Consider the following 24,316-nt stretch of genomic DNA (forward strand, 5'->3'; position numbering starts at 1 on the left):
AATCAATGCATGTTATACAAAACATTTCTGCGATTGACTTTTGGGACTCAGTTCTACCATAGTAACATGGAGCCGTGATGTTCTGTCATTAACTATCCAGTATTTTAATCATATCAGGTATTAACTGACATTTCACTGTGATCGAGTGCGTTCGCCCCTCTCCCCATATAAACTGTAGGTTCCAATGAATGGAAACCTCAGAATATGAAACTGAATAGACAATGTTTAATGCAAAGATCTTACTTTTCATATATGTAACCTCTGTGAGTATCTGTTTATATTTACAGGATGTGTGCTGTGGGATTATCATTGATAGACAATAAAGAAACTGTTATCCAACACGATCAGAAATATTATGGATATTATTCGGTCAGACATGATGTCACAAACTTTTTTGGAGAGGTTGTCCTATATAATAATAATATTTAATTTCGGACGAAATGTGATTTTATCATTGCTTTTGTGTTTGTTTACATTTGTGCATATAGATTTGTTGCTTGAATACAGCCTGGGTAACTGACCTTTAGGTATAAGTTAACAATAGATTTCTAATGCAAACGATATCCTCTGTGTGGTGTTAACATCAGGTTTATATATTTCATTCAACACACTCAAGGCTGTATTCATAAGAAAACCCTGTGCGTAAACACATTTATCGAAGGAGAGCAATGAACATTAGCAACTTCCATCTCACACATCAGAACAGAAAGCAGCAGTGACAACCGGAGCTGTGAAACACGTGTCATCTTTTACTGCACTAACACCCAGTGTGTTAGCAGGACCCAGGAAGAGACGCTTCAAAGAGCCGAGAAGAGCGGCTGTGTGTGTTTTTGTGTATGTGTGTGGGTCACACTGTGTATACGCGTGCAGTGTTAACAGACTACTGCAAAGCCTGCCGTCACAGACAAAGCTTCACTATTCCCTTTGTACACTACCTTAAATGGTGAGTACAGCCTCAACACTTGAAACCTGCTTTAGTGAGACGATATTTAACTTGTGAAAAATGCATTTCTGGACACATCTGATCCGTATAAAACAGTTTAAGAGAAAAAAAAAGAGTCTAAATATAACTAAATATATGGGAACCTAGACCATATCTTATTTGCTGAGAGTTTTTCTAAAGATTAAAATATCACTTTTCATCTCATTCAATTCAATCAAGCTGACGGCTTGGCTGCATATCATTGAGACACATGACACTGGCTGGAAAAGTACAGCAATCCATATGAATTTAGCATTTTATTTCTGATCTGTTCCCATTGAACTGAACGCATGTGACTTTTTGAATTGAATTGGTTTTACAAGCGAGTGTGTGTATGTGTGTGTGTGTGTGTGTGTGTGTGCGCGCATGCTTTTGTGATTGTACAGTGTGTGTGTTTGTAAGCTATAGTTATTTATAGTTGGAGCTAATGTTATGAGGCTCCATCCCTAGAGATCCCCAATTATCATGGAATTTAGAAAGCAAAAGCTAAACCCAAACAGTCTAAAACAGTGCTAAGAATAGACTGACCTTAGACATAATCCATTCTGCCGGCATAATGCAGTCATATCACTAGAAAACAGGGTAAAGAGCACGTGCACACATACAGACACAGAGGCTCTTCTCTCTCCAGGAATGCTTTTAGAGTGCTAAGAGCAGACACCGTGTGTAGGCAGATGTCTCGGCAGTAATAGTGGAAACTACAATAAATTCTGGATTCATGTGCTAACACTCCAAAAAGTTCTTGAGATACAACAGAATGATAAATCACATAGCAATATTCCTGTCCTGAGGGGAAGGGATCGGAAACAACATGCTGAACAACTGCTTATCTGGTTAGCCTTCAGACAATGAAGTGGCGTGTGATTTGCATGACAACATTTTAATGAAAACAAGTTCCCAGAAAGACAATCCTGCATCATTGTATTTCATTCAGAAAAACAAACTACTAAAACAATGTCTTTTTCTTTAGTTATCTCTATGATAACTGGTAAAATGGTGTAGGAAAAGTTAGATATAAGCCTAATGAACACTTAAACTTCACAAAAAGCAGCAATTAGACCAACTGAATGTCACTGTGAGTTTACGCAGGCACACACACAGCAAAGCTCTGAGACTGGAGCTGGAGGTTTGTCTGATTCTGGAGTCAGACTGGGATTTGAGTTCATTGTGAGCTTGCATGTTTGCGTGTTACACTGCAATCATCTAAACCCTCACTGACTCTTTACTGGCTTCAGCAACATTCAACATAACATTAAACAATGGGAATGAATTAAAAGGAGTTGTAAGATTTTAAAACGCTGACCTCGACTCGTCAAAACAGCAAATAACTCAGACAGAAAAAGAGAGAGATAAACAAAATAGCGGGACCTGCTGATGGGAACGAAGGCATACAGTCATTGAGATTTAAAGAGGCTCACTCACGCAGGTCTGGTGTGCCTGCCTCACGGCCACTGCACTTCCTATGCTACTGTAAACTCCAGACAGCGTATGGCCTTTGATCCTTGAACGGCAGCAGGCAGCCATTCAGGCTATAAAAGCAAACTACCTGCACACACATACCTGTATGCACGCACACAATTGCACACACACACACACGCACACGCACAAGCTTCAAATGAAAGTAATTTCCAATAACATATAATGTATAGATGATGTGTCAACTGAGGACACACATGCAGCTTTTAGGTCTCAGTTTCCTGAAATGCTAGTACCTCTGTGAAGTAGCGTTATCATACCTTTCTTGTGGCATTGCATTGTTCTACAGTTTCACTTCTATTACACTAAGTAATACAACTACCTCTACTAATACGACTACTACTACCACTATTTTATTATTGCAATAAAGATAGAAGAAATAACAAGAACCGACTCTAGACGTGATTCTCTGAGCTCTGATGGCAAAAACACTTACAGTAAGAGAATTTTGAAAAGGGTAAATGGGTAAACTCAAACATCTTTCAAGAATAAAGTGACAGAGATACAAAGCCTAAAATGTTAAAGAGAAGTTCAAGTCTGTCAAGTCTGTCCCACCCCCATCATGTAAGGTTAATGATGCTGTCCTTAACCTGTGAACTTGGGAGTCTTGTAAAAACGCTATAAGAGGTACATTTAACCGCTGCAATCAACTATTCAAGAGGTGTTTCCAGCTTCATGCAAACATGCTGTTGGACCTTTCAGTGACCTAGTTTTTAAAACCTTTAAACCTACTTTTTCACATGACTCGGTTTCCGATTACATCAGCAAAGTTGTTAGACGTTTCAAGTGATGCCCCTAGATATAATTTCCTTGTCCCAACTGACCCAACCAAGGTGAGAACAAGGGTTCAACGACTACTTAACTAATGATAGATACCCTCCATTCTTCCAGCCTTGCAGAGCTATCCATCTATTCATTTTACAATGCATACAAGTCCCACTGGGGACTCTTAGAAGATCCTGAGGTCTTTCAAAACCAGATAGGATACTTAATCCTTCAAACATGTTCTTTGGAACCAGAAATGCCTCCACAGGGAGAAATAATCATCACACGCCACTCAACTCAACTGACTCACTTCAAAATGAAGGACTAACATTTTCTAGACTGAGCTCCTTTGGATATCACAATGCCTGACTCTAGATATTTTGTGCATGGTGAACTGTTTGTATTTGTGATCTTATTCTATCAGTTGGTGTTCATGGCCACACAGTAGGTGAGAATCAGAACATAGAAAGTCTAGTAATTTGACTGCTTTCATGGTTATGCCAACTCCACAGAGGGTGGTGTCAGTGTCCTCTCCAGGACACCACCCAGAGAGTACAGAGACACAGACAAAAGTCAGAGTCTTCCCTGAAGGAGTCTATAATACAGCAGTACTCATCTGGTACTCAAAAGGAAAGAGTTCAGCCCCTATCTGGGACTTTTTGCATATGAGCCTAGCTACTATGGTCTCGCGCCTGTAAGCTGCCCTTACTGGTTTGTCTACAGGAGGGGGCTCCGCTTTCCTGATTCCATGCAAGGTTAGTCATTTATGTTGAGGCCAATTCAAAAGGGTTTTGGAAATGCTTTGTTTGGCCCCTTAGGGAGAAATTGGCCTCAGGGGTCCCTACCAGGTGCTACCTGCACGTGACAACACAGCTTCTAAGGTCACGCAAACCCCTCCATCTTGAGAAGGTGGCAACTTATGGATAATGAACCTATAAAATTCTCATAAACTGCAATCCATATGTTTGCAAAATTAATTTTTTATTTAGGATTTAAACAAAGTATTGCCTTCAATGTATATGTACAGTACCTAATGGAATTATATGTCAATTTATGTTGAATTGTTAATTTATGCAAATCCTTTAACATCTAATTGTCTGGTATTTGCAATATGGTGGCTGCCAGAGGTGATGTGTTAAGTGATGTTTCCTTGGCCCATGCATCCAAAAGACAAGTGTGAACTGTGTCTGAGGTGATAGAAGGGACAAATGAACAGGCTAGAATGACAGGTCAGGCCTTTACGACCACCAGTTTAGAGATGAGAAGGAGACCTTCTGTGGCCAGACGTCCCCCTCTCTCTCAGGCCTGCAGCCCTGACCTCCCTGGGGGAGCACGTCATTAGGGCCCATATAAACTTTTGAAGTAGTGAGTCCAAGGAAAGGCCAGGTATGTAAGGCAATAAATTGTGACTTTAAATACAAACACGAAAAGTGAAAGAGTGCACGACCCCTGACACGGAGATGACTACTTCTGAGCCGTTATGTCTTCTGTTTTTCTCCCCTTGGATGGATACCTGTCAGCCATAACTTATTACTTCCCACTATTACACTCAATAAGAATGAGAACATAGGAGTGTCTTTGAAGTTTTTTACTTGAGTCAATAAATCCTTACCAATGATTCAGCGCAACTATGTAAAACCACTAATTAATTGTGACATTTAAAATGATAGGGAAGAAATTCTTCAAAGCTTAGTCATTAGAGCAAATATCTTAACCATCAGTTAAGTGAATGTGAGTCACTGTGAGCTCTGTAACATGCACAGCACAAACTTATTTAAGTGCAACATGTTTCTTGGAAAAGACAGAGAGTTTGTAATAAGTTCTGCAAGAGTGAGTCTACATGCAAATGTTTTTTAAAGTATTTAGGAGTGCATACCAAGGAGAGCCTGCTATTCTAAGAGTTTATAGCTCCCTCTCATGTCCAGAGGGTGAGTGACAGCGAGAGGCAGGCAGAGAGGGTGTTTCTCCATTGCATCTCAGCCAGGGACAGCTGACTGGTTGGGATCTAATTGCTCTCAAGTGAGGTCAGCAGGAGGCATTTATCTAAGCAGAGTGCACAGCGACAGTGGAAGATGCACAGAGTCGGCCTGCCAGAATCAGGACGACATCCATGGGAATTGACAGAAGCTCCCAGCTCTTGTTTAGTTTTACTGCATTACTGGACTTGGTTTACAACCCTGACTTCTACAGCAGTAGAACTTAAGAGTCTTCAAATTAAAACTCTTGCTGAAAGGGAACACCAATCTGACAACTCCTGTCATCCCTCAGAGCACATGTAAGTCATTAAACTATGAACTATAAACTATTTTTGAATAAGACTGGCAGCATAGTTTGTTTGTCTGTTTGTAACTACATAGTGTATGTGTACTGATACAGCGAGGGTTACAGACCATAGACTTGTGAAGCAATCCAACAGCACTGTTGCAATATTTCACTGTTCCGAGTTCGATGTCAGGGAGACGTGTGTCTGTCACAGTGCACCACAGACAGTTAGATTTACTGCTAGAAAACGTGCAATACATATTCATATGAACACAGAAAACCAGAAGCTATTCGAAAGCGGTTTGAAAATTTATGGGAGCTCTACTATGGTGCTGGGTGAATCACTGCAATCATTTATTTTTTGAAGCTGCTTTAACAAAACTCTTTCGACTTGGAAGTGTGAGTATAACAGTTTGTTTCCAACTGCATTAAATAGAATTTTTATTTTTTATTTTACAGTGACATCGTGCATAACATTTCCTGACCTGGATTATGACGCCCCTTGTTGGACTATGGTCTCAAGAAGATGGAGAAGTCAACACGCACCGTCACTGAGGACTAAAGCAAGACCTCATCTCATAACACTGTCACCCGTCCTCTTCTTCAGACCACTCTAAAGCTTCAGCCAACCCCAACCAGCCTGTCACAACGTCCCACTAGGACTAGGACTGCTGCAGAAACAGGGTCCCGGAGGTCGCAACACAAGGGTCACAAGTCAGGGTTCAGGGGGTCGCTGGGCTGAGGAATAGTGCACAGATCTCTATCTCACATTTCAGTATGTTGTTCATTGATCCCCACTGCATTGTATTATAATGCGCAAATGGATGCTGACATGGAACCTTCAAAATCTCTTCTCGGGACTGTACCTACATGCAATCTTCCTATTTGGCAGTGTATGTGTGGTCTACAGTGACTGCACTCCAGAGCAACTTGCCGCCATCATGAACTGCTCCAAACATGAGCGCCACACCAGGAACTACGACTACATGGAGGGAGGAGATGTGCGTATCCGTCAGCTGTTCAGCCGCACGCAGTGGTTCCTAACAATAGATGAGAGAGGCAATATCAATGGGACTCAAGATCCCACCGACTGCTACAGTAAGGATGACTCTTTTTGTCTAGTTATAATACCAATGGTTCAAGTTCCTCTGCATTTATTAGCAATAAAAAAAACATAAATATATTTTTCAAATGTGAAATAACTTAAATGCAGGCAGGAACTAGAATTTGATGCAGTATTTAGTTGCGAAATCTTTCCACTGAACCAGTAAAGAACCTTTGGCCTGTCAGGTTGACAGAAGCACATGGGAGGTGTTATTGTACAGAGCTCTCCACAGTGTAATCACAGTGTTAATGGCTGATGTGTCTCTGTTAGGGAAGCCAAAGTGACAGAGGTAAAATGAAGCAGGTGGAGGTTTTGGCTTGTTAAACTATAACATCATGTAAACACAGGCTGTAATGAAGTAAACCAAAGAGTCTCAGAGACCGATGGATGCCAGTTCTCCGCAACCTCAGACTCACACTGGCACAGACTCACGTTTGTTCAGCACGATTTGCTTTCCCAGTGTCAAAAAGAAATATTGGGACAAAGAATTGGCATGAATATCAGAAATGGAAAAATTATGAAAAAAGATATTCAGCTTCTGATGAACCTATTGTTAGCAACTGACATCTCACACACAGACAGCTACCATAATGTGTCCCGTCCAAAATTACTGTTCCAACTGAAAGTAAAATTTGTCAAATAACACATGCTCGTTATCTACTGAATGGCTCATTTTATTTGCTAGCCATGGTAATTGTGTTTTAAGACTGTAAATTGTTACAATTGTAGCTTCAGAGCCAACATTTTTCTAAAGCTCATATTTTTAGATACTACTTGGAATCTCTGTCATGGTGAGGATGTTTTAAGTAGTTATCATTTCCTCCTATCAGACAGTGCGGCTGTGGCTGGAATGTTGGCTTGACAGAGAGATGCCTCATGGAAAAGATGCTTGTGCAACAACTGGCAATGAAAGACAAAAAAATTGATACACCCATATGTGGCTGACGATCGCACGCTAAAGACAGACAGAAATGAACCCAATAAGCCTTAGAAGAGGCCAGCGTGGTGCTGGTATATACTACGTACTTTTTGAGTGTAGTGAACAAGACGTTTTAAGTCCCGAAAAGCTGATCGCATAAGGAGAAAACAAAAAAGAGGAATGAGAAACGTGGAGCTGCATTATTTTTGGCTTCCACATTCTGTGTGTCTCTGCAACAAAAATAAAGGCTTACATCCAGCGAGCTCATCTCTTGCACCACACAAGTTTGTTTTTTTTTAAACTTTATTATATTTCAAAGGGTTGTTTTTACAAAAAAGTCAAAATGTATCCAGTGCGGATTTTGTTATTTCATTGAAGCTTTTGTATCTACAGTGTACAGAGAACTAAAACGTCACACACTGTCAACACTGATATTGGGCAACATATTCAAAAACAGCTGTTCTGTAGAAATGTTCCTGAAAAAATAATGTGTTCATTCTGCGCAGGCAGATTGCAATAGTTTCTAGTACAAGTTTGTTCTGAATCTGTAAACAAATCCTGACAAGAAAACAAACCCATAAGATAACACATAGATTTAATTCTAATAAAACAGTAGATGGTAATTACAAACACATGTAGGTTTGTGTCGAGGTGAAACACCATGACATCGCTCAATTTGAATTTTAACTGAAATGATAAAAATGTTAATAAAAAGATATGTTAAGCCACAGCAGGTAAACAACTGCCAATCAGGCAATCAACAAATTCTAAACCACAGCAGGATGATGAGAAAACAGGGACTTCAAAGACAGTAACTATACATAAGAAGGTAGTAATCGTTTAGTGCTCTACTGTCACTCAGATTGTAACACACCTGGTGTCAGGTGCAGCTAAATTAAAATAACAGAGACTTGCTGTATTCTATATCCACTTTAAATTCACTGTAACTTGGTAAATGCCAAACTGTAATACAGTATTTTTAGTTTCAGTGCAGATGAAATGAAACTTGCATTTGACGACAAAGGGAGTACAAATAATTAAAATCAATTACATGTTGGCAAAGGTCACGCCTGTGTGATTACATGGCATTTAATATGAAGCATGTCTTTATTTATCTTAAATGCCCTATTCCTGGCAGGCTGTCTCTCAACATCCTCACCCATGATTGTAAACAATCGATTCAGTCTCTGCTCAGAAAAAGCTGAATTAGGGATTACCCTCAAGTTAGTTTGCTTAGCCAGGGACTGGACCAGAAAGTGATGACAAATCTGTTCAAGCTGAGGATAGCCTGAGAGGTTATCCGCATCAGAGCCACAATGTTAACAACATGTGCGTGTGCATGTGAGTGTGGAAATTCGTTCCATCTTTCTGCAGCAGACCAAACAACTGTAGCTGTTACATGTACTAATATGGGAATAGCACTTCCATGCTATAAGAGCGTGCTATAAGATGATATGCTTCTTAACAACCATAAAAACACACTAATCACAGCTATACACTCGAGACACGCAATCGCATCTGAAATGAACGTTCAGCTGACTCTGACTGTATAAGTGGGGGGGTTTACAAATTAAGATGAAACAGTGTTACTTTGAACTCTGACATCACCTTCACCTCGAGTCATGATAAATAAAACCAAACGGGAATATGAGCGCACAGCCAAAGGGCAGTGATATTAAGTCAAATATCAAGTGCAAGCAGAGCACAAACAACATTCCAAGATTGGGAGACTGCCATCTGTTTGTGATCTAGCAAACGCTAAAATGCAGCATGCTCAGTGTCAGTCTGAAAAGCTTTAATAGGCTTTTTCCTCTGCCTGTCAAATTAAAATGAAACAAAAATAATATAAAAAAAAAAAAGAACAGCAAACTCTTTTATAAAGTTTAAAACACATTTCTGTGTTAGTTTTTACTGTTATATGTACATTTTTAATTTCTCATTGAGCTGAGTAAATGCTGCTGGAATAATGATCAGTAATATGTGTATCTGATGGATTATAAGATAGAGTAAAATTCATACTTACTTTAAAGTCTTGATGATAAGTAATTAGCTCTTTCAGTTTCAAGGGAGGTGAAATATAAGACTGAATCCCTATTAAATGTTGTTCATTTAAAGACCTTTTTCTTATGTGGTGTAGACACAGTTCTGTATACATGATCTGAATTTCTGTCTTTACAGATGTAATTAGTTTCGTTCTATCAAAATGGTACTGTGGCCTCTTTTTTCTTGCATTTTCCACTAAAGCATCCAGACTTAAGAAATAACATTCATTGTTATTCATTGTGCTAGTACTATTTGTTTCTATTTGCAAAACAGTGTCTTTACTCTCCAACAGATTTGAAAAGCAGGCCTAAAATGTAGCGTGCAAAGCACATGCAAGGAGGTAGTTCTCTCAATCCCAGGAGAGCGAGGCCTAATCTGTCTCCCATATGTGCTATGGCATAGGTTGTGGTTTGTGTAATGGCCACCCAGGCCAGTTAACAAGGCTTGAATAAAGCCAGAGAGACCACAGACTGATTAAGCACAGGAACTTCCACCCTGTTTGTTAATGAAGATGAATGTTGAGTGCAGTGTAGAGCTGGAATGAAGGCTAGATGATGATAGTGTCTTATCTGTCCTGTAATATGTCTCATTTTCTTAACTGTTTGACTGTCTGGCAGGTATCCTGGAGATCAGGACAGTGTCTGAGGGGGGCATACTGGCCATCAAGGGCGTGAAGAGTCAGCGTTATATCTCTATGAACAGGGCTGGAGTACTGCAAGGCAAGGTAATATTTTTCCTCAGTGAGATACATTATAAACCGCTTTTCAGCTAATTGATAACAAACAGAAATAAAAATATTGCGAAACATCCATTTGAATTTGAAAACCAAGGAATGTCAATAAAGGCAAATGCTGGCAACTTTAGACTGTACTGTATTAACGCTTTCACATCTTTCCATCACAGGATACCTACAACGAAAACTGCAACTTCAAAGAGGTTTTCCTAGAAAACTACTTCAACGCTTACTCGTCTGCAAAGTGGACTAAAAATGGCAAAGAAATGTTCATAGCCCTGTCTCAGAAGGGAAAGCCAATACGAGGGAAGAGGACCAGGAGGGAGCATATAGCATCTCACTTCATCCCTATGAAATGCAGGGAGGAGGAGAGGAGGGTGGACTGAAACAGCACAGGACTAAGTCGCAAATTGTGCATGATTTCAATCACATATTATATATGTTAACAGACACATGTAAACTCATTACCAACATCACTCTCCACTCTCCTCAAGTTGTAGATTAGTTGTGTATGTTCCATAATATGTTGTCATTTTCATATGAGAAAACAACAGATATCAGATGGGCACATTAAAGTATTTCAAACATCCTCAAATAAGATGCTGAAATAAGAAATTTCTGAAATATTTGAAATAGCTTCAACCGATACACAAACTGTAAGACCACTAAAGTCTACTCAATGTTATTGTTATTTTGAGTTAAATATTATGTTTCCTTATAAAACAGTTCAGTGTTTTCTTATAAAACAGTAAAATATATTACGCACAGTCAGGACTGAATCCTTTTCCAAAAATGATTGACACCCAGCCAGATGAGGAGACCTGTATGATCAACATAAATGTGCAGAACAGAGATTTGGCTTGACTTAGATGTGCTGAAGCAAGCTGGACTTGTCTTTTTTAATGGTACAAGTGCTCAGAGCACACAAAACTGAGGCACAATAAATACGATTACGACAGCATGTTCAGGAAAATGAGAGTTTTCGTAGGATGATCTGTTTGTGGATGACCTGTTTTGATCTGTCTGTCCTTCCTGCATTGAAAACCAGACTCTGGTCAAATGCATTGTAGCTGCTCACTGATTTCCTCTTCATTATCAAGGTGTGATTTTGAAATGCTAAAATGTTCTGCTGCTGCTGAAAAGATATCCAGATTAAAATACAAAAGTGAACAACATAATAAATGTGTATGCTATGCAATCTCTTTCCAACAGAGTTAACAATCCTGTATACTATTGAATACTTATTTATAAGGAGATTATTTTTGGTTTCAGTTAAAACATCACCATTTTACTAAGTATGAATGAAAATGTACCAGGAGATCCACTTCCACACGTATCCAAAAAGGCCAACTTTCTCTGTATGATGTCACTGTAATATCCCAATACTGACTACAACATTACAATACCTTATAATTCACAGTTGTAAGTTATTTGCTTTATTTATACACAACAGATGAGTTATATGTAAAAGCATCACTTTTCATTACAATGTGATTGTTCCACCTGCAACATTTACCGTGCAACTGCTGAAGCACAGAATTACAGATCGCATTCACTGTTTTGTTGACCACTAGGGAATATAAAAGACTCCACAATATACTCACAGGAACTAGCTCATCACGTAACATGTTAACAAGCAATGCCCTACATACACATCCTTTTTACGTAATTTTTCCAACATTCACAAGCACTTTCTCCTGCTGTGGTCTTGACCTTTTGTGAGGAAAATATCTGGTACTCGTGGACTTGCCAAATGTTCAACCTTTGTGTAAGCAGTCACTCTGCACGTCACCGGAGCATTTCCTCACACCACACACCTGGTAATGTACAACCCACGTCTGTGAGCAGTGTTGATTCTTTGTGGATTTGACAGCAACTGAGCTCTGAAGTAAGATGAAGAGGGAATGTTATTCTATAAAAATAATACACCCTCATTAACTCAATAAATTGGACTGGAGAAATAAACAAGTTTTTAAGAAAGATGACCTTGTTATTTAATTACATATTTTTAAGTATCTGTAATCTCAAGCCTCATATGGCCTAATTCTTAGAACATGATAAAACTGTACAAAATGTATGATCTCTGATTAGTCCTAATTTAATCTTTGAATATCATTTGACAAAATTATTCAGCCTCTAATGCTATAATTCACACACGCCTGTAGAGAAAATGTAATACACATTAAGCAACTGCTGTGTTTCAAACTCTCATATATTACTGCAGTCCTCTGGAGATATTAAGCAGCCCATTTCTCAGCTTAGCTGATTTAGTGACAAGATAATCAAATCTGTTGATGTTGTCTTTAACAAAATTGAACACACATTGCAAAGAAACATTTGGGAAAACTTTAGTGTTCTTGGACAATCCTAAGCACATGATATACATGAATATGATCACTCAGTCTGATAAGGGAGCGTGAGATGTGGTAATACAGCTTGAGGATAAATCTATTAATTTATGATGGAAGATAAAAATACATCAACAAGGTCAAATGTTGCACTAATTCCCTCCGAGTTTATAGTGTATTGAGAATAACTGGAGTCTTGCCAGTGTGAAAAATATTGTAGACATATTGGCAGGAGGCCTACACCATACGTTCAAATACACATACATACAAACCTCTGCGTGCAGGCGCACTAACACACACCAACACAGAGCACGAGCTTTACCTTTCGCCTGGGTTCACATCTGGCTTGGAGAACCCCTGTCAGATAAAGACAGTCAAATTGAGAGAGCAAACCCCTGAAATACGTTTGACCCAAACAATATCTGAGCAAGGTGAAGGCTTCTGCCAAGTCACGCAAAGTTAGTCTTAGCAGATAATTTGTAACATGCTCAAAATGTAAACACATTTCAGACTCAAGGCTGTGTATTCCCAGCAGGACGAGGAGAGGCTGACGCCAACAAGAGCGAGAGAGAACTGTCATAGACGTAAAGCTACAGACTTCCAAGAGAAAAGACGCAACATATGTATGCCAGACACATGAATTATATGTACAAGGTGATCCAAGACCCACAGATGGTGTTTAATAAAATGCTCCTGATATAACAAATAATTTTAATACTGTTTTTAATACTTTTTTCTCTTTTTACAAATTGTGGGATTCCTGCACTTGTCGTCATCTGCTGTGTATTAGAGTTATCAAAGAGTCAAATTATGAAACTGGCAATACTCTTGCCAGCAGTGACACAGAGTTTCTTTACAATAATATATTGTGCCTTGTAATGTCATCACTGATTGAACAGTAGACTGGTTAATCAGGCTGAGTAGTTTTTATTTTGTATTATTAATAAACATATATCAGTAATTGCTTACCAGATGTAGCCATAATTTAAAGGGATAGTTCGGGTTATTTGACGCGGGGTTATATGAGGTACTTATCATAGTCAGTTTATTACCTGCAGTAGACCTGAGCCGGCAAGCTCCCAGTTTGGAGGAGCAGACAGGAGTACGGGCACAGAAGCTCAGCAATATACTGCTTGTGGAAAGGGAGAGCAAAAAAAAAAAAAGAAAAATCATATTTTAGCTACCTAAAAACCAATATCAGGTTGAGTGCACGCTATAATTTGAATATTTTCACTGCTTTATCTTGTTGTCAAACAGCCCTTCCCGTGGCACTACATTTTCTAAACCTCCGAACTTTGTTGTTTGAGTCATAAAGAGCTGTTATCCACAGTCCTATGGATAAGTACCTCATACAACCCTATGTCAAACAACCTGAACTAGCACTTTAAGGTCAAATGTATTGGTTAATAATCATGGAATCCAAAGCTCTGTATTAGCAGATAGCAAATCAGTAGTTAGAGAGGTCTACTAGGGTTTTAAAGCACAGCAACTGTACAACTTTGCAAATTTTAATATCAGTTTAGAGCAGTGTTATTGTTTACAAGGTTATGCGTCTTAATTTTCCCTGCTTAGAAAAGTAGCTAAAGAGCTACTGTGCAGTTTGATGGAGCTCCTGGGATCAATAATTATTCTATGACAATGATTTACTATTTGTTAAAATACTTTAAAACATCAGTATTATATTTGCATTTGTGTGGAAGCATGAACACAGAAAACCACATGTCCCATATTACAAAGAGAATGTGCAGACAACGGCAACGTTTGCAGGCAGTTTGACGGAAGTCTGACACTGGCCGTGAATGGAATGAGGCAAACAGAAAGGGGGAGGATGAGAAAGTAAGGCAAATGAAGATGAACAGGGCAATAGGCTGGGGAGTCTCGTGCGATGTGGAGAGGTGGTCTTGGGGCAGCAGGAGAAAGGGGGAGGCCCCGGGGGGAGGGGGAACACGCAGCTGAACTTGATACATTTCAGGGCCGTAAACCTTCATTTCCCCAGAGGAAATCTGTGGTTATGCAACTTGGGGAATTCTGTGTTTACAGCCTCTAGCACGGTACCCCCAGAACACAAGATCATTGTGAAAGAGGATCGGGACCTCCAGCAACTCACCACAATATCGCACTTTCCCTAACAGTGGATTAAATCCACACAGAGAAATAATAAATTATGATTAAAAGAAGATGTTTATAATCCACCACAACATTTGAGAACACCATTCGGTCACCAAGTCCACCAAGAAAGTAAAAACACATCTTCAGTTTCAGCTGGGTTTTAAAGGCTATTTTAAGTATTGTACATCAAGAAATCATTGTAGACCAAGAAGAAATAAAACAAAAACCTCTAATGTCCAAATACAACACAACAAGAGCAAATAATACTGTTCAACACTCAAAATTCTACCTGACTAGCAGAAATATATACTGTAGATAGATATGATATGATGCTAGATATGATGACCACATTTGTAAACATGAACCCTGCAAATAGGTTCAAGGTTTTTACCTGGAGCAGGTTGCAAAAGTCAGTAGCTGACAGGCTGGACCCACAGTGAAATACTATAGTGTCTTTCTTCAGTTTTCGAATATAACACTGATGATGAGACGAGAGATTGGCCAACTCTATGTTTATGAAAGTTCACAATGAGTAAACTCCACAAGAATGACCATGTTTGGGGGAGTGTCTGCCTGTGTGGTGGCTCAGGTAGGACGGTTGATTTATTATCAAAGCAGAAAAAAGTCCTACAAATGAACAGAATCAAAGGAAATGCAGGATAGTCATCCTTTAACATATTCATGATTGTAAAACTTTCTCAAACTCAGTGCAAAAAAAAAAAACAAAACAACAAAAAAAACACTTTTGAGGCTCAAAATGCTTGTGTGTGTCTCCTTTGGAGTTCAGTTAAGTCAGTTAAGCTGAATTTTGTGGCCACTCCCCAATCATGACAAAATAGCCATGTCATCAGGGTAGCTTAATACCAAAATATATTGGTAATTAAAATTGGAGAAGGCTGTAAGTAACTAATTCCTCTATCATCACCTAAGCTAAGGAGAACCAACACTTGCTAACACCTGAGCGTCACATAGTACATACTACTACCAAATGCTACCAGAGCAGGGCGTCCCGCTCCGTCTTCAAAAATCTTGTGAAGGCTCATCTCTCCCCAGAGCACCTCCTCTCCTAAAACCTCTAACAACCTAACATGCCTAGCTAGCATTTACTTTGCCTCTGCCAAATGAGCGAATGTAAATGTACATTACCAAGCCAAGCACAAGTGGCTGCCCTGACCTAGTCCCCACTCCTCACGTCACATTTTTTAAATATTCTGCCTGGGATGAGCCAAGCAGAAATCAAGGATAACATACTATAAAATAACAACAACTAACTAACAAATAATCAAATTTGTGCATGTATCCCACTTTCGGACTTTTAGAAAGTAGTTGTTATTAGGCTTTCAGTAACTGCGTAGAGCGTTTGTGCCCATGTGGTATGCACCCTAACCACTATTGCTATTGGGTTGCCCCCACAATTTTATATCTACAGAACTGAGGTGCTCCATTGTGTAGAAAAAGCAAAAACCATTTTACAGCATATGTTTTACTCTACGCGGTTGTGTGTTCCAGTTGTTGGGAAAAATATACATTGGTAACAGCAATTGCAGCAAGAGAAGTAAGTGAACTGAGAACCTAGCTTCTGGATCAAAATTGGCTGCATGCTAACCTGAAAGTGCTAAGGTCAACATAGTTGCAATCATTACTTGAATTTGGATTACTGTAAGAATTTGGATGTACTGAGCTTGACAGTTTGACTGTACTGACAAGTGCATAGTTTTCAGTGGTTATTTTAGGGGTCCTGGGAGTGTGCATACAGCAATTCCAAAATTTTTGAACCCTGTTGATCCATTAAGGTTACTGGGTTGGAACTAAGAAACATTTTTGGTATTGATTTTTTTTTTTGAGCAAAGAAATTTTTGTTTATCCCCATTGTGCTGGGTGTTTCAAACAGGATAGGATTCAAAACCCTTTTGTGTTTCCAAGGCTTGATAGCACTTGAGAAAAGTGAAACAATTGTTGGCATGCACTTTAAGACTACTGTATCACTGATGCTGGATTTCCAGTTCACTTTCGCAAATATATTATGGTCACATGGAAGCTTCTTTAAAATTGCTTGAAATTCTTCCTGACTAAAACTGGTATGGGTTTTAAGTTATCATGGCACATGTACAAATATGAATGTACACAAATACATGTATGCACTAGTGGGAATACACACAAGTGCAAATAACACAGTTTGAATTTATCTCTCACCATGAGCAGGATTCTTCTCTTTTATTCTTTATTCTGTTAATTCTTCAGGATTTATCTCCAGCTGCTATACTGAGCCTTTTGATTCAGGCAATGTTCAGTAAAACACTATGGTGATTTCTTGGGTTGGGCAACCTGGATGCACCTGAAAAACAATATTTTAGATTCTTAAATTTTCATTTGTCTGACGGTATTTAGAATTGGAAAAAACATAGAATACAGAAGAAAATAATGTAACACTAACAGTCGTCTTTGAACTTTATCTGGACTAATGTGAACAGTAAAACAAACATCCCTGAAATGTGGTCAGACAGTTTGTTTTTTCATTCCTCTGTGTAAGACTAAACAGGAAATGACAGAAAATAAATGAATTGTCTGTAACAGTCAATCCATTCAATTTGAAGCAGACAGATGGATCTCAGCCGACTTATTGTTGTTTCTATCTATGACAATTTAATACTAAAGGCAACACTGAGCTTGAAGACCAGAAGACATCATCAAGAAATCCTGTCTCTGGAAGCCAAAGCAGCACACAAAAATTTAGTTTCAGAAAGCAGTCACTTTGAACCTGTGGAGCAAGAACCATTAGATGATGCCTTGAAGCATGGCCACATTTTGTAGAGCGAAGACACAAAGATAGGCTCGTAGGTGCTATACAACACAGGCTGCAGGGATGACAGGTAAGCCTGCTGTGATATACGATGTATGTTTCACTGCCATGATTCTCAAAGCGACCTGGCACGCAGTACACATTTGGCAGGTTTCTAATAATTTTGAATCTAATATCACAGACACTGGGATCATTCGATACACATCTGCTTGCCATGCAAGTCTGCGTGAGTTTGTCTGTTTCACAAAAAGTGTGACAGTTCAGATATCTTTTAAATCTGACATAAAACAATCTGTTTTACATCAAACCAAGTACATCTGGCTTTGAACAAGACAAATGCAGATTAATATTTTATATTAGTTTTCCCTTTGATCGGCTCTTACTGGAGAAATATCTGCGAAACCAGAATTTTGCTAATGCAATATAACTTTAAAGGGCATCAACTGCTTGTAGAGCATCCAAGAAATTTCCATTGTATAGAGTGAAAAAAATCATAGTAATTGAACCAAATTACCATTTTATTTGACTTAAATATTAAAAGCTAAAAAATATGAGATCTGGATAGCAGCTGAGAGGTATGTGTCCAGGCGGTAGTGAAAACATAAATCCAATACTGTGTCAAGAGGAAGGGAAATTAGACTACAAAAAGTAGTCTGCATCAACAGGTAAAAACTATCTATTACTCCTTTGTAATTTCTGTTAGATAGTAATAATATTTGTTATAAAATATCAACACTTGTTCTTCTCTAATTATACTTTGAAAATGTGGTTATCATAAAAAATGACAAATTAAGATTACAGAATAATGTCACTGATTGTACAACAAACTGACATGACATTACCATCTTTATGCACCAAAATGATTCCCGGGAAGTCTGCTATTCTGAATTTACAGTGAATATTGGACCGTTGTAGCTTCTGTGAAGAAATTCATGTGGTTAGGGACTATTTTATGCATGTTTGACCTTTTATGTACCCTGGTTCATCAAAAAAAAAGAAAACACACACACACACAAATTAAACAATGATTAACCATTGTTTGAAACTAAACACTGAAGAGTTTAGAAATCCTGGGAAAATCTGTAAGCTGAATTCATTTACAACTTTTTATTTCTAATTATTTGAAAATAATAACTATTACAATGAATAAAAATGTATCACAGGACAAAGTGCATCCTGTCAATTTATTCTAATATGTGCAGATAACATTGTTTTTTCACCAGTTTAAGATATCATGCAACTACCCAAAAAGTAAGACACCATTAATGAAATATGAATGTTTTTCTAGCTAGCTGCGTAATGGTACCATCATTAATGTTTAGGCAATACCTAAATTTGTACAACTTAAGTACAACATCAGCGATGAGTGGTTCTCCATAATTCATCTCCATAAAATATCAGAAAGTAGTGAAAAAGACCCATCACTATTCCTTTAAAACTTAATTAATTAAGTTAACATATTCAGATTTCTTTTCAGACCAAAAGTCAAAAATACAAAGATGCTGAGTTTAATGTCATAGGAAACATACAAATATTTACATCTGAGGAGCATTGTACCAGGGACTTTTTGACATGTTTACTAAAAGAATTACCTAAACAGCTGATCAAATTACAATATTCTCGCAAATTAATTTTAGGTCACTTGCATAATTAATTAATCAACTACTTTCAGTACTGGTTGGTTTGTGGGTATCTGGGGAAATGTTGTTTATAGTGGAGGTCTGCAGGGGCCCAAGAAGAAATTGTTTACCTGGGGCCTCCCAGGAGGTCTTAGGCATGGATGGATTACTGAAAGGGCCTAATGGGCACAGGCCACAGGTCAGGGTTGAAGAGGGACACCAAACAACTGCAAAATCTCCTAGGAAGAGATGCAAAACAGTGAAATTCAAAATCAACACCGAGACTAAGAGACTCAAAACGACCACAAAGAAAGACAAAACCACCATTAAGAGATTCAAAACGACCACAAAGACCGGTAAAAACACCATGAAGACACACAAAACGACCACAAAGAGATGCAAAACTACCCCAAAGAGATGGAAAACAAGTGGAGACACCCTCTTAAATGGCTGGCTGTGCCCGATTTCTCCTTGGATCACAATTTGACAGTTAGCTAGCCAATTTCAAGGCTAGAAAAACTCAACAATTAACCTATAGCGTTGTGGTTTATTTAACCAGCTGACCCAGAGTGCTTCATTTACATCATCAGTTACTCAAGCTTAAAACGACCAACAGTAGTTTGGTTAATTGTTCTTCTCCTTTGCTGTCAGCGTTAGTAGCCTACCTTCAGTGCCGTGCCACTGCCGTCCACCACCAGGTAAGGTTGCAACAGCGCACGTTCGGGAATTCATTGCTTAGCAACTGGTGAATAAAAAAAAATCCATCTGAAAAACTTTATTTACAAAATGGAGCTTACAACATGTTAACCAACAGATAAAAGACAAAAATACAAAAATGAAAAAAGGCCTAAGTTACGTATGTCTCTAGTATACAAACTTGAGTCGAGTTTGTGCAGTATATTTTATTATTTGCAGTCATATAGAATTTTAAGTAGGACATGAAGACATATGTAATAATAAAGAAGTCAGATTAATGATAGACATTTCAGTGAAAATGTAAAATAAAATAAATTCAATTAGAATTTTTTCTTGAGTATTAAAAACTGTGTTAGGGTCAACATTTAAGTATAACTGAATGAACAGGGTAACACTTCTCCTCCTCATTTTCCAATAACTTCCTACCAACACACAAATTATTACAAACTATAAATTAAATTATTACTTTATTATCTTGAAAGAAGGATCTCAATTCAAATTGCAGTCTCCTAGTAAACTGACAGCAGATTATGTATATTACCTTAAACCGAAACTTCATCAAAACACCTTACTATTCAGATTCTCTGCCCTCTCCCAGTGTTTAGCTTTCCCTCATTCGAAACACTATTTCCGGCGTAGAAGAAGACGCCCACGTCGTGGAACGTCATTTTACTAAATACAGCTAGTCCGTCTTTATCGGGACTAACCAGTGGACCACGTTGCTTGCAACTCAACTGAGCTACACAAACGTCTGTTTTCCTTTGGTCTCTGTTATTATCTAATTTAAGCCACTGTGATTTCGTTCGCTTATACTAGCCGAAGCAACAGATGTTGAGCAAGCATGCTAACAGAAGCTATCTTCACTAGCATGAGTCGGGTAATGTTGACTGTGTTGTAACGTTAGCAGCTCTAACAGTTCAGTATGTATTCTCATCGAGCTAAAGAGAGACAGAGAGAGAGAGATACAATAAGAATACGATGTTAACTGACTGTTGTGCTCATGAACTCTCAAACGCTCATCATTGAGTTGAATGCAGTCGCATGTGTTTAGCTCATTTTACGTGCGTTCAGTATCTTTGTCACATTAGCTGATGCTCGCCAGAGGTGGAGGAAGTATTCTGATTGTTTTCCTAAATAAAATTAGTAATAACACGCTGCAGAAATTACAAGGAAAAGTCATGCGTTGCGAATGTTACTGCAGTAAAAGGTTTTAATTATGATCAGGAATATGTACTTTTCAAAATAAAAGTACCCCACGAAGACAAATGTCCTTTAGGAGTGTTGTACTATTTTACACAGATTATTAGTAACATCAAGCTAAAACTATTGCAGTCTAATACAAAAGTCCTGCAATAAGTCCTCCCTTCATGAATGTTATAAGGTTGGGGTTGGGGGGGGGGGGTTTGAAAGGGTTGATGATTCATCTATATGATAATTTTGGAGTATGTAGTTTGTGCTGCTGTTGAATTGTATGACATTCTATACAGAGAGGTGATTCTTGTTTTGTCTAACAGTCCTAACCTCAAAATAATCGATCGGTGATCATTTCTCTTTAATGAACAGATCTGTATGGTCAGAAAATTGTATAATAATGCTGCAAAATTGCAAGGAAAATAAGGAAAAAGGACAAGTAAAACACCAAGAAATAATGATTATAAACTGAGCAAAGCAGCAGCCATATTTTCAAAATCTGTACCCAGAAACATGTGTACATGAAAATGCACATAGCCTACATTTGCATACTTATACACATATATAAACTCGCATGCATAGTTATGAAAGTGTTTTAGTAAATTTTGTTGTCGAGGTACCCTGAGGTGTGTGGTCTAAGACTATCTGTCTCTGTCTAATCTGTGTTGGATTTTACTTCTTATGCTTAGTGACTATGTGCCCTTATAACCAGGAAAAGACAGCATGTAAACTACATCATATTCATTAAGTATTTGAAATCCTAGACTCCAATCTCACCATAGTATTAATATTATATTAATATACCTAATATCTCCCAGCTCAGTCCATCTATTTGAAAAAGAGTCCTCTATGAGCTTTTTATTTTCAGGCCTGGCTTCTTTAATGGTTTTTCCACATTATTGTGCCCCTTACTTTTAAATTTATGTAAATATTGGATTATCTCTGTCTGATAATATTTGCATCATTTGTTTTGTCATTCTTGTTCAGCTATGAATGTACAGCCCGCATATACTTCAGGATTGATCTGCCAACATTTAAAGAGCAAGCATGAGCAGCCTGGATCAAGACCAGCGTCTCAATCCTAGTTGCCGTGACAAAACAACAGTCTCAAGTGATTCATCAGACACTCGTGAGCTCGCCAAGCAGCCTCTCCAAGGTCTACAATTGGCATCACATGCAGTGCTGGAGAAAGCGCAGCAGAGGGGCAGGTTGAAGTGCTCTAAATGTGGAGGATCAAGGATGTTTTTCTGCTACACATGCTGCTCATTAGTGGGTGTCGGCCTGCAAGAAATCCCCTTAATCAAGGTCAGTTAGAGGTTAGGACTCACTTGATTGTTCTTCTAAGAGAGGCCTTCAGCTAAGGAGTTGCTGTAATAGTAGTAGTCTAATGCGGAGGAAAACATTAACTAATGTCTTTCATTGAAGGTTTATGAAATATTTCAAACGGTGTGGTTGAAATGTAAGTCTTCTACATATTGTATGTTGTGCTCAGCTTCCTGTGAAGATAGACATCATCAAGCATCCAAATGAGACAGATGGCAAGAGCACTGCAATCCATGCCAAGATCCTCGCACCCAGTGATGTCACCATATACACCTACCCCTGCATACCTGAGTTTGAAAAGGACAAGGTTAGTTGTTCATCACTAAAAAGTTTATTTAACTCTTACACGTTTAGAAAAATGAAAAATAAAAGTTGAATTGGTTGTCAAAATAGCAGTTTCTTTTTATCAATTAATCAAGCAAACAACTACTTGTTTCAGCTCTATTGTTAACTGTCATTTCTGCCGCTTATTTTTTATTTTTACCTATCACGAAAACACCATTGTCACTGCATTTTGTTTGCTTTATTCATTTATATTTTATTTTTATAGCAAGTCGATGCTTTTAATAGTGTTATTCACTAAATAATTCACATTGATATTGAGTTAAATGGCTGTTTTGTGCATTAAATCTACCTGTATTTGTCATAGTAAACACATTCGGATCCATTGATCCATACCATCCAACTTAAAATAAATAAATTTAGAGGGTCGAGTCAGTTTCTGTATTTTCATATTTCGTGCTTGACAAGTTTAAATTCCACAGCACTAGTTTATATTAGACATAATCAAATACAGACTTACAGTGGCTTTAGTGCACAGGCCATGTAGTATGTTTATTTATTATTTAGTCTTTGACAGTTCCAGACTTTACATTTTTTCTTCTTGCCTCATCTATTTTACTCAACTGAATAATCTCCTGTTTTTAGTTTTTCTTCTTTCTTTATCGAACTGTCTTCCCTCGGTGCTTCTTAAACTTAATGTATAAAACACCAACTTCAGAAACAACATATCTTAAAAATACTTTGTTTTACCGTAGTCTTGGTCTGTATGATGGTGTTCCGCTCTGAATCTGTGTCGTCTCTTTGGGCTCCCCAGGTTGTTTTAGTGTTCCCTGGTCCTGGGGCTGTCTCAGTTCAAGACATGATGCAGTGTTTGCTTGACAGGACTGACAGCAGGTCACATGACTTTGATGAACCCCGCATAAAGAGGCTGAAAAGTGAGGAAGTTCAAGGCGCCACACACACTGCCAAGAGCCTGGAGTCAGGGACCCCAGATGAATCAAAGGGCACGGAGTCAAGGGTGTATCCCCTACAGAGGGTGGTCTTCATTGACAGCACATGGAACCAGACCAACAAGATCAGCACAGATGAGAGGCTGCAAGGTAATCATGAAAGATTTCATACGTGCAGCTTTTCAGACAGCTTTGGCTGCTGCTAGTTATTAACGGGTTAACATGATCTCACTCCGTGTTGTCTTCTGCTTTCTGACTGACATGTGTTCTCCATCAGATTTACTCCAGGTAGAGCTGAAGATGAGGAAAACATGTTTCTGGCGCCATCAGAAGGGTAAACCTGACACCTACCTAGCTACCATTGAGGCTATTTATTATTTCCTCAAGGACTTCCATGAGCATTGTCTTTCTAGGGAGTACAATGGAGAATATGATAACCTTCTCTTCTTCTACTCCTACCTGCACTCGGTTGTCAACAAAGCCAAGATTTCTGCTGGAAAATGCTGAAGGATGAATCCGCTAAAAAGAGACTGTAAAGAACTGGAGCTAAAGAGCAGATACATGCAAGCTCCAGTATATCTGGTTGTATTATGATTTTTATTTTGTAAGGGATACCATGACATCTATTTGTATAAGAATATGCACTAAAACATTTCTGTTTACAATTACTAACATGAATGAGTTGTGTTTGATAAATGAGTAATAAAGGAATC

General features: G+C 38.4%; 2 protein-coding genes and 1 long non-coding RNA gene across 5 annotated transcripts; 2 read left to right on the forward strand and 1 right to left on the reverse strand.

The window, feature by feature from the left end:
- The first annotated feature begins 5,219 nt into the window (after positions 1 to 5,219).
- fgf7 (fibroblast growth factor 7) lies at positions 5,220 to 11,467 on the forward strand. Its single transcript, XM_056379177.1, has 4 exons — positions 5,220 to 5,498; positions 5,945 to 6,583; positions 10,170 to 10,276; positions 10,456 to 11,467. Exons 2-4 carry the CDS (start codon positions 6,298 to 6,300, stop codon positions 10,669 to 10,671), a joined length of 609 nt encoding a protein of 202 aa, XP_056235152.1. The 5' UTR covers positions 5,220 to 5,498; positions 5,945 to 6,297; the 3' UTR covers positions 10,672 to 11,467.
- A 118-nt stretch (positions 11,468 to 11,585) lies between these two features.
- LOC130171259 (uncharacterized) lies at positions 11,586 to 19,425 on the reverse strand. Its single transcript, XR_008828116.1, has 4 exons — positions 19,293 to 19,425; positions 16,936 to 17,077; positions 12,956 to 12,990; positions 11,586 to 12,168 (listed from the first exon to the last, which is right to left on the reverse strand). It is a non-coding gene; the product is annotated as an uncharacterized LOC130171259 (long non-coding RNA).
- Positions 19,426 to 20,490: 1,065 nt separating this feature from the next.
- Positions 20,491 to 24,305, forward strand: dtwd1 (DTW domain containing 1). 3 transcript variants are annotated; one of them, XM_056375878.1, is made up of 5 exons: positions 20,491 to 20,606; positions 22,036 to 22,353; positions 22,541 to 22,678; positions 23,468 to 23,753; positions 23,881 to 24,304. In XM_056375878.1, exons 2-5 carry the CDS (start codon positions 22,096 to 22,098, stop codon positions 24,108 to 24,110), a joined length of 912 nt encoding a protein of 303 aa, XP_056231853.1. In that variant the 5' UTR covers positions 20,491 to 20,606; positions 22,036 to 22,095; the 3' UTR covers positions 24,111 to 24,304. The 3 variants fall into 3 exon arrangements, with proteins under 3 accessions (XP_056231853.1, XP_056231871.1, XP_056231862.1); XM_056375896.1 differs by having other exon boundaries at positions 20,492 to 20,621; positions 23,881 to 24,305; XM_056375887.1 differs by having other exon boundaries at positions 20,493 to 20,734; positions 23,881 to 24,305.
- The last annotated feature ends 11 nt before the right edge of the window (positions 24,306 to 24,316 follow it).

Source organism: Seriola aureovittata, chromosome 1 (genome assembly GCF_021018895.1).
Source record: "Seriola aureovittata isolate HTS-2021-v1 ecotype China chromosome 1, ASM2101889v1, whole genome shotgun sequence".
Classification (NCBI taxonomy): Eukaryota; Metazoa; Chordata; class Actinopteri; order Carangiformes; family Carangidae; genus Seriola; species Seriola aureovittata.

Excerpts from the sequence above, each read along its gene's own strand:
- fgf7 (XM_056379177.1), top strand. The coding sequence starts at position 6,298 with ATGCGCAAATGGATGCTGACATGGAACCTTCAAAATCTCTTCTCGGGA. Across the intron at positions 6,584-10,169 it reads AGATCCCACCGACTGCTACA|GTATCCTGGAGATCAGGACA; the intron begins GTAAGGATGACT and ends ACTGTCTGGCAG. Across the intron at positions 10,277-10,455 it reads CTGGAGTACTGCAAGGCAAG|GATACCTACAACGAAAACTG; the intron begins GTAATATTTTTC and ends TTTCCATCACAG.
- dtwd1 (XM_056375878.1), top strand. The coding sequence starts at position 22,096 with ATGAGCAGCCTGGATCAAGACCAGCGTCTCAATCCTAGTTGCCGTGAC. Across the intron at positions 22,354-22,540 it reads AAGAAATCCCCTTAATCAAG|CTTCCTGTGAAGATAGACAT; the intron begins GTCAGTTAGAGG and ends TGTTGTGCTCAG. Across the intron at positions 23,754-23,880 it reads CACAGATGAGAGGCTGCAAG|ATTTACTCCAGGTAGAGCTG; the intron begins GTAATCATGAAA and ends GTTCTCCATCAG.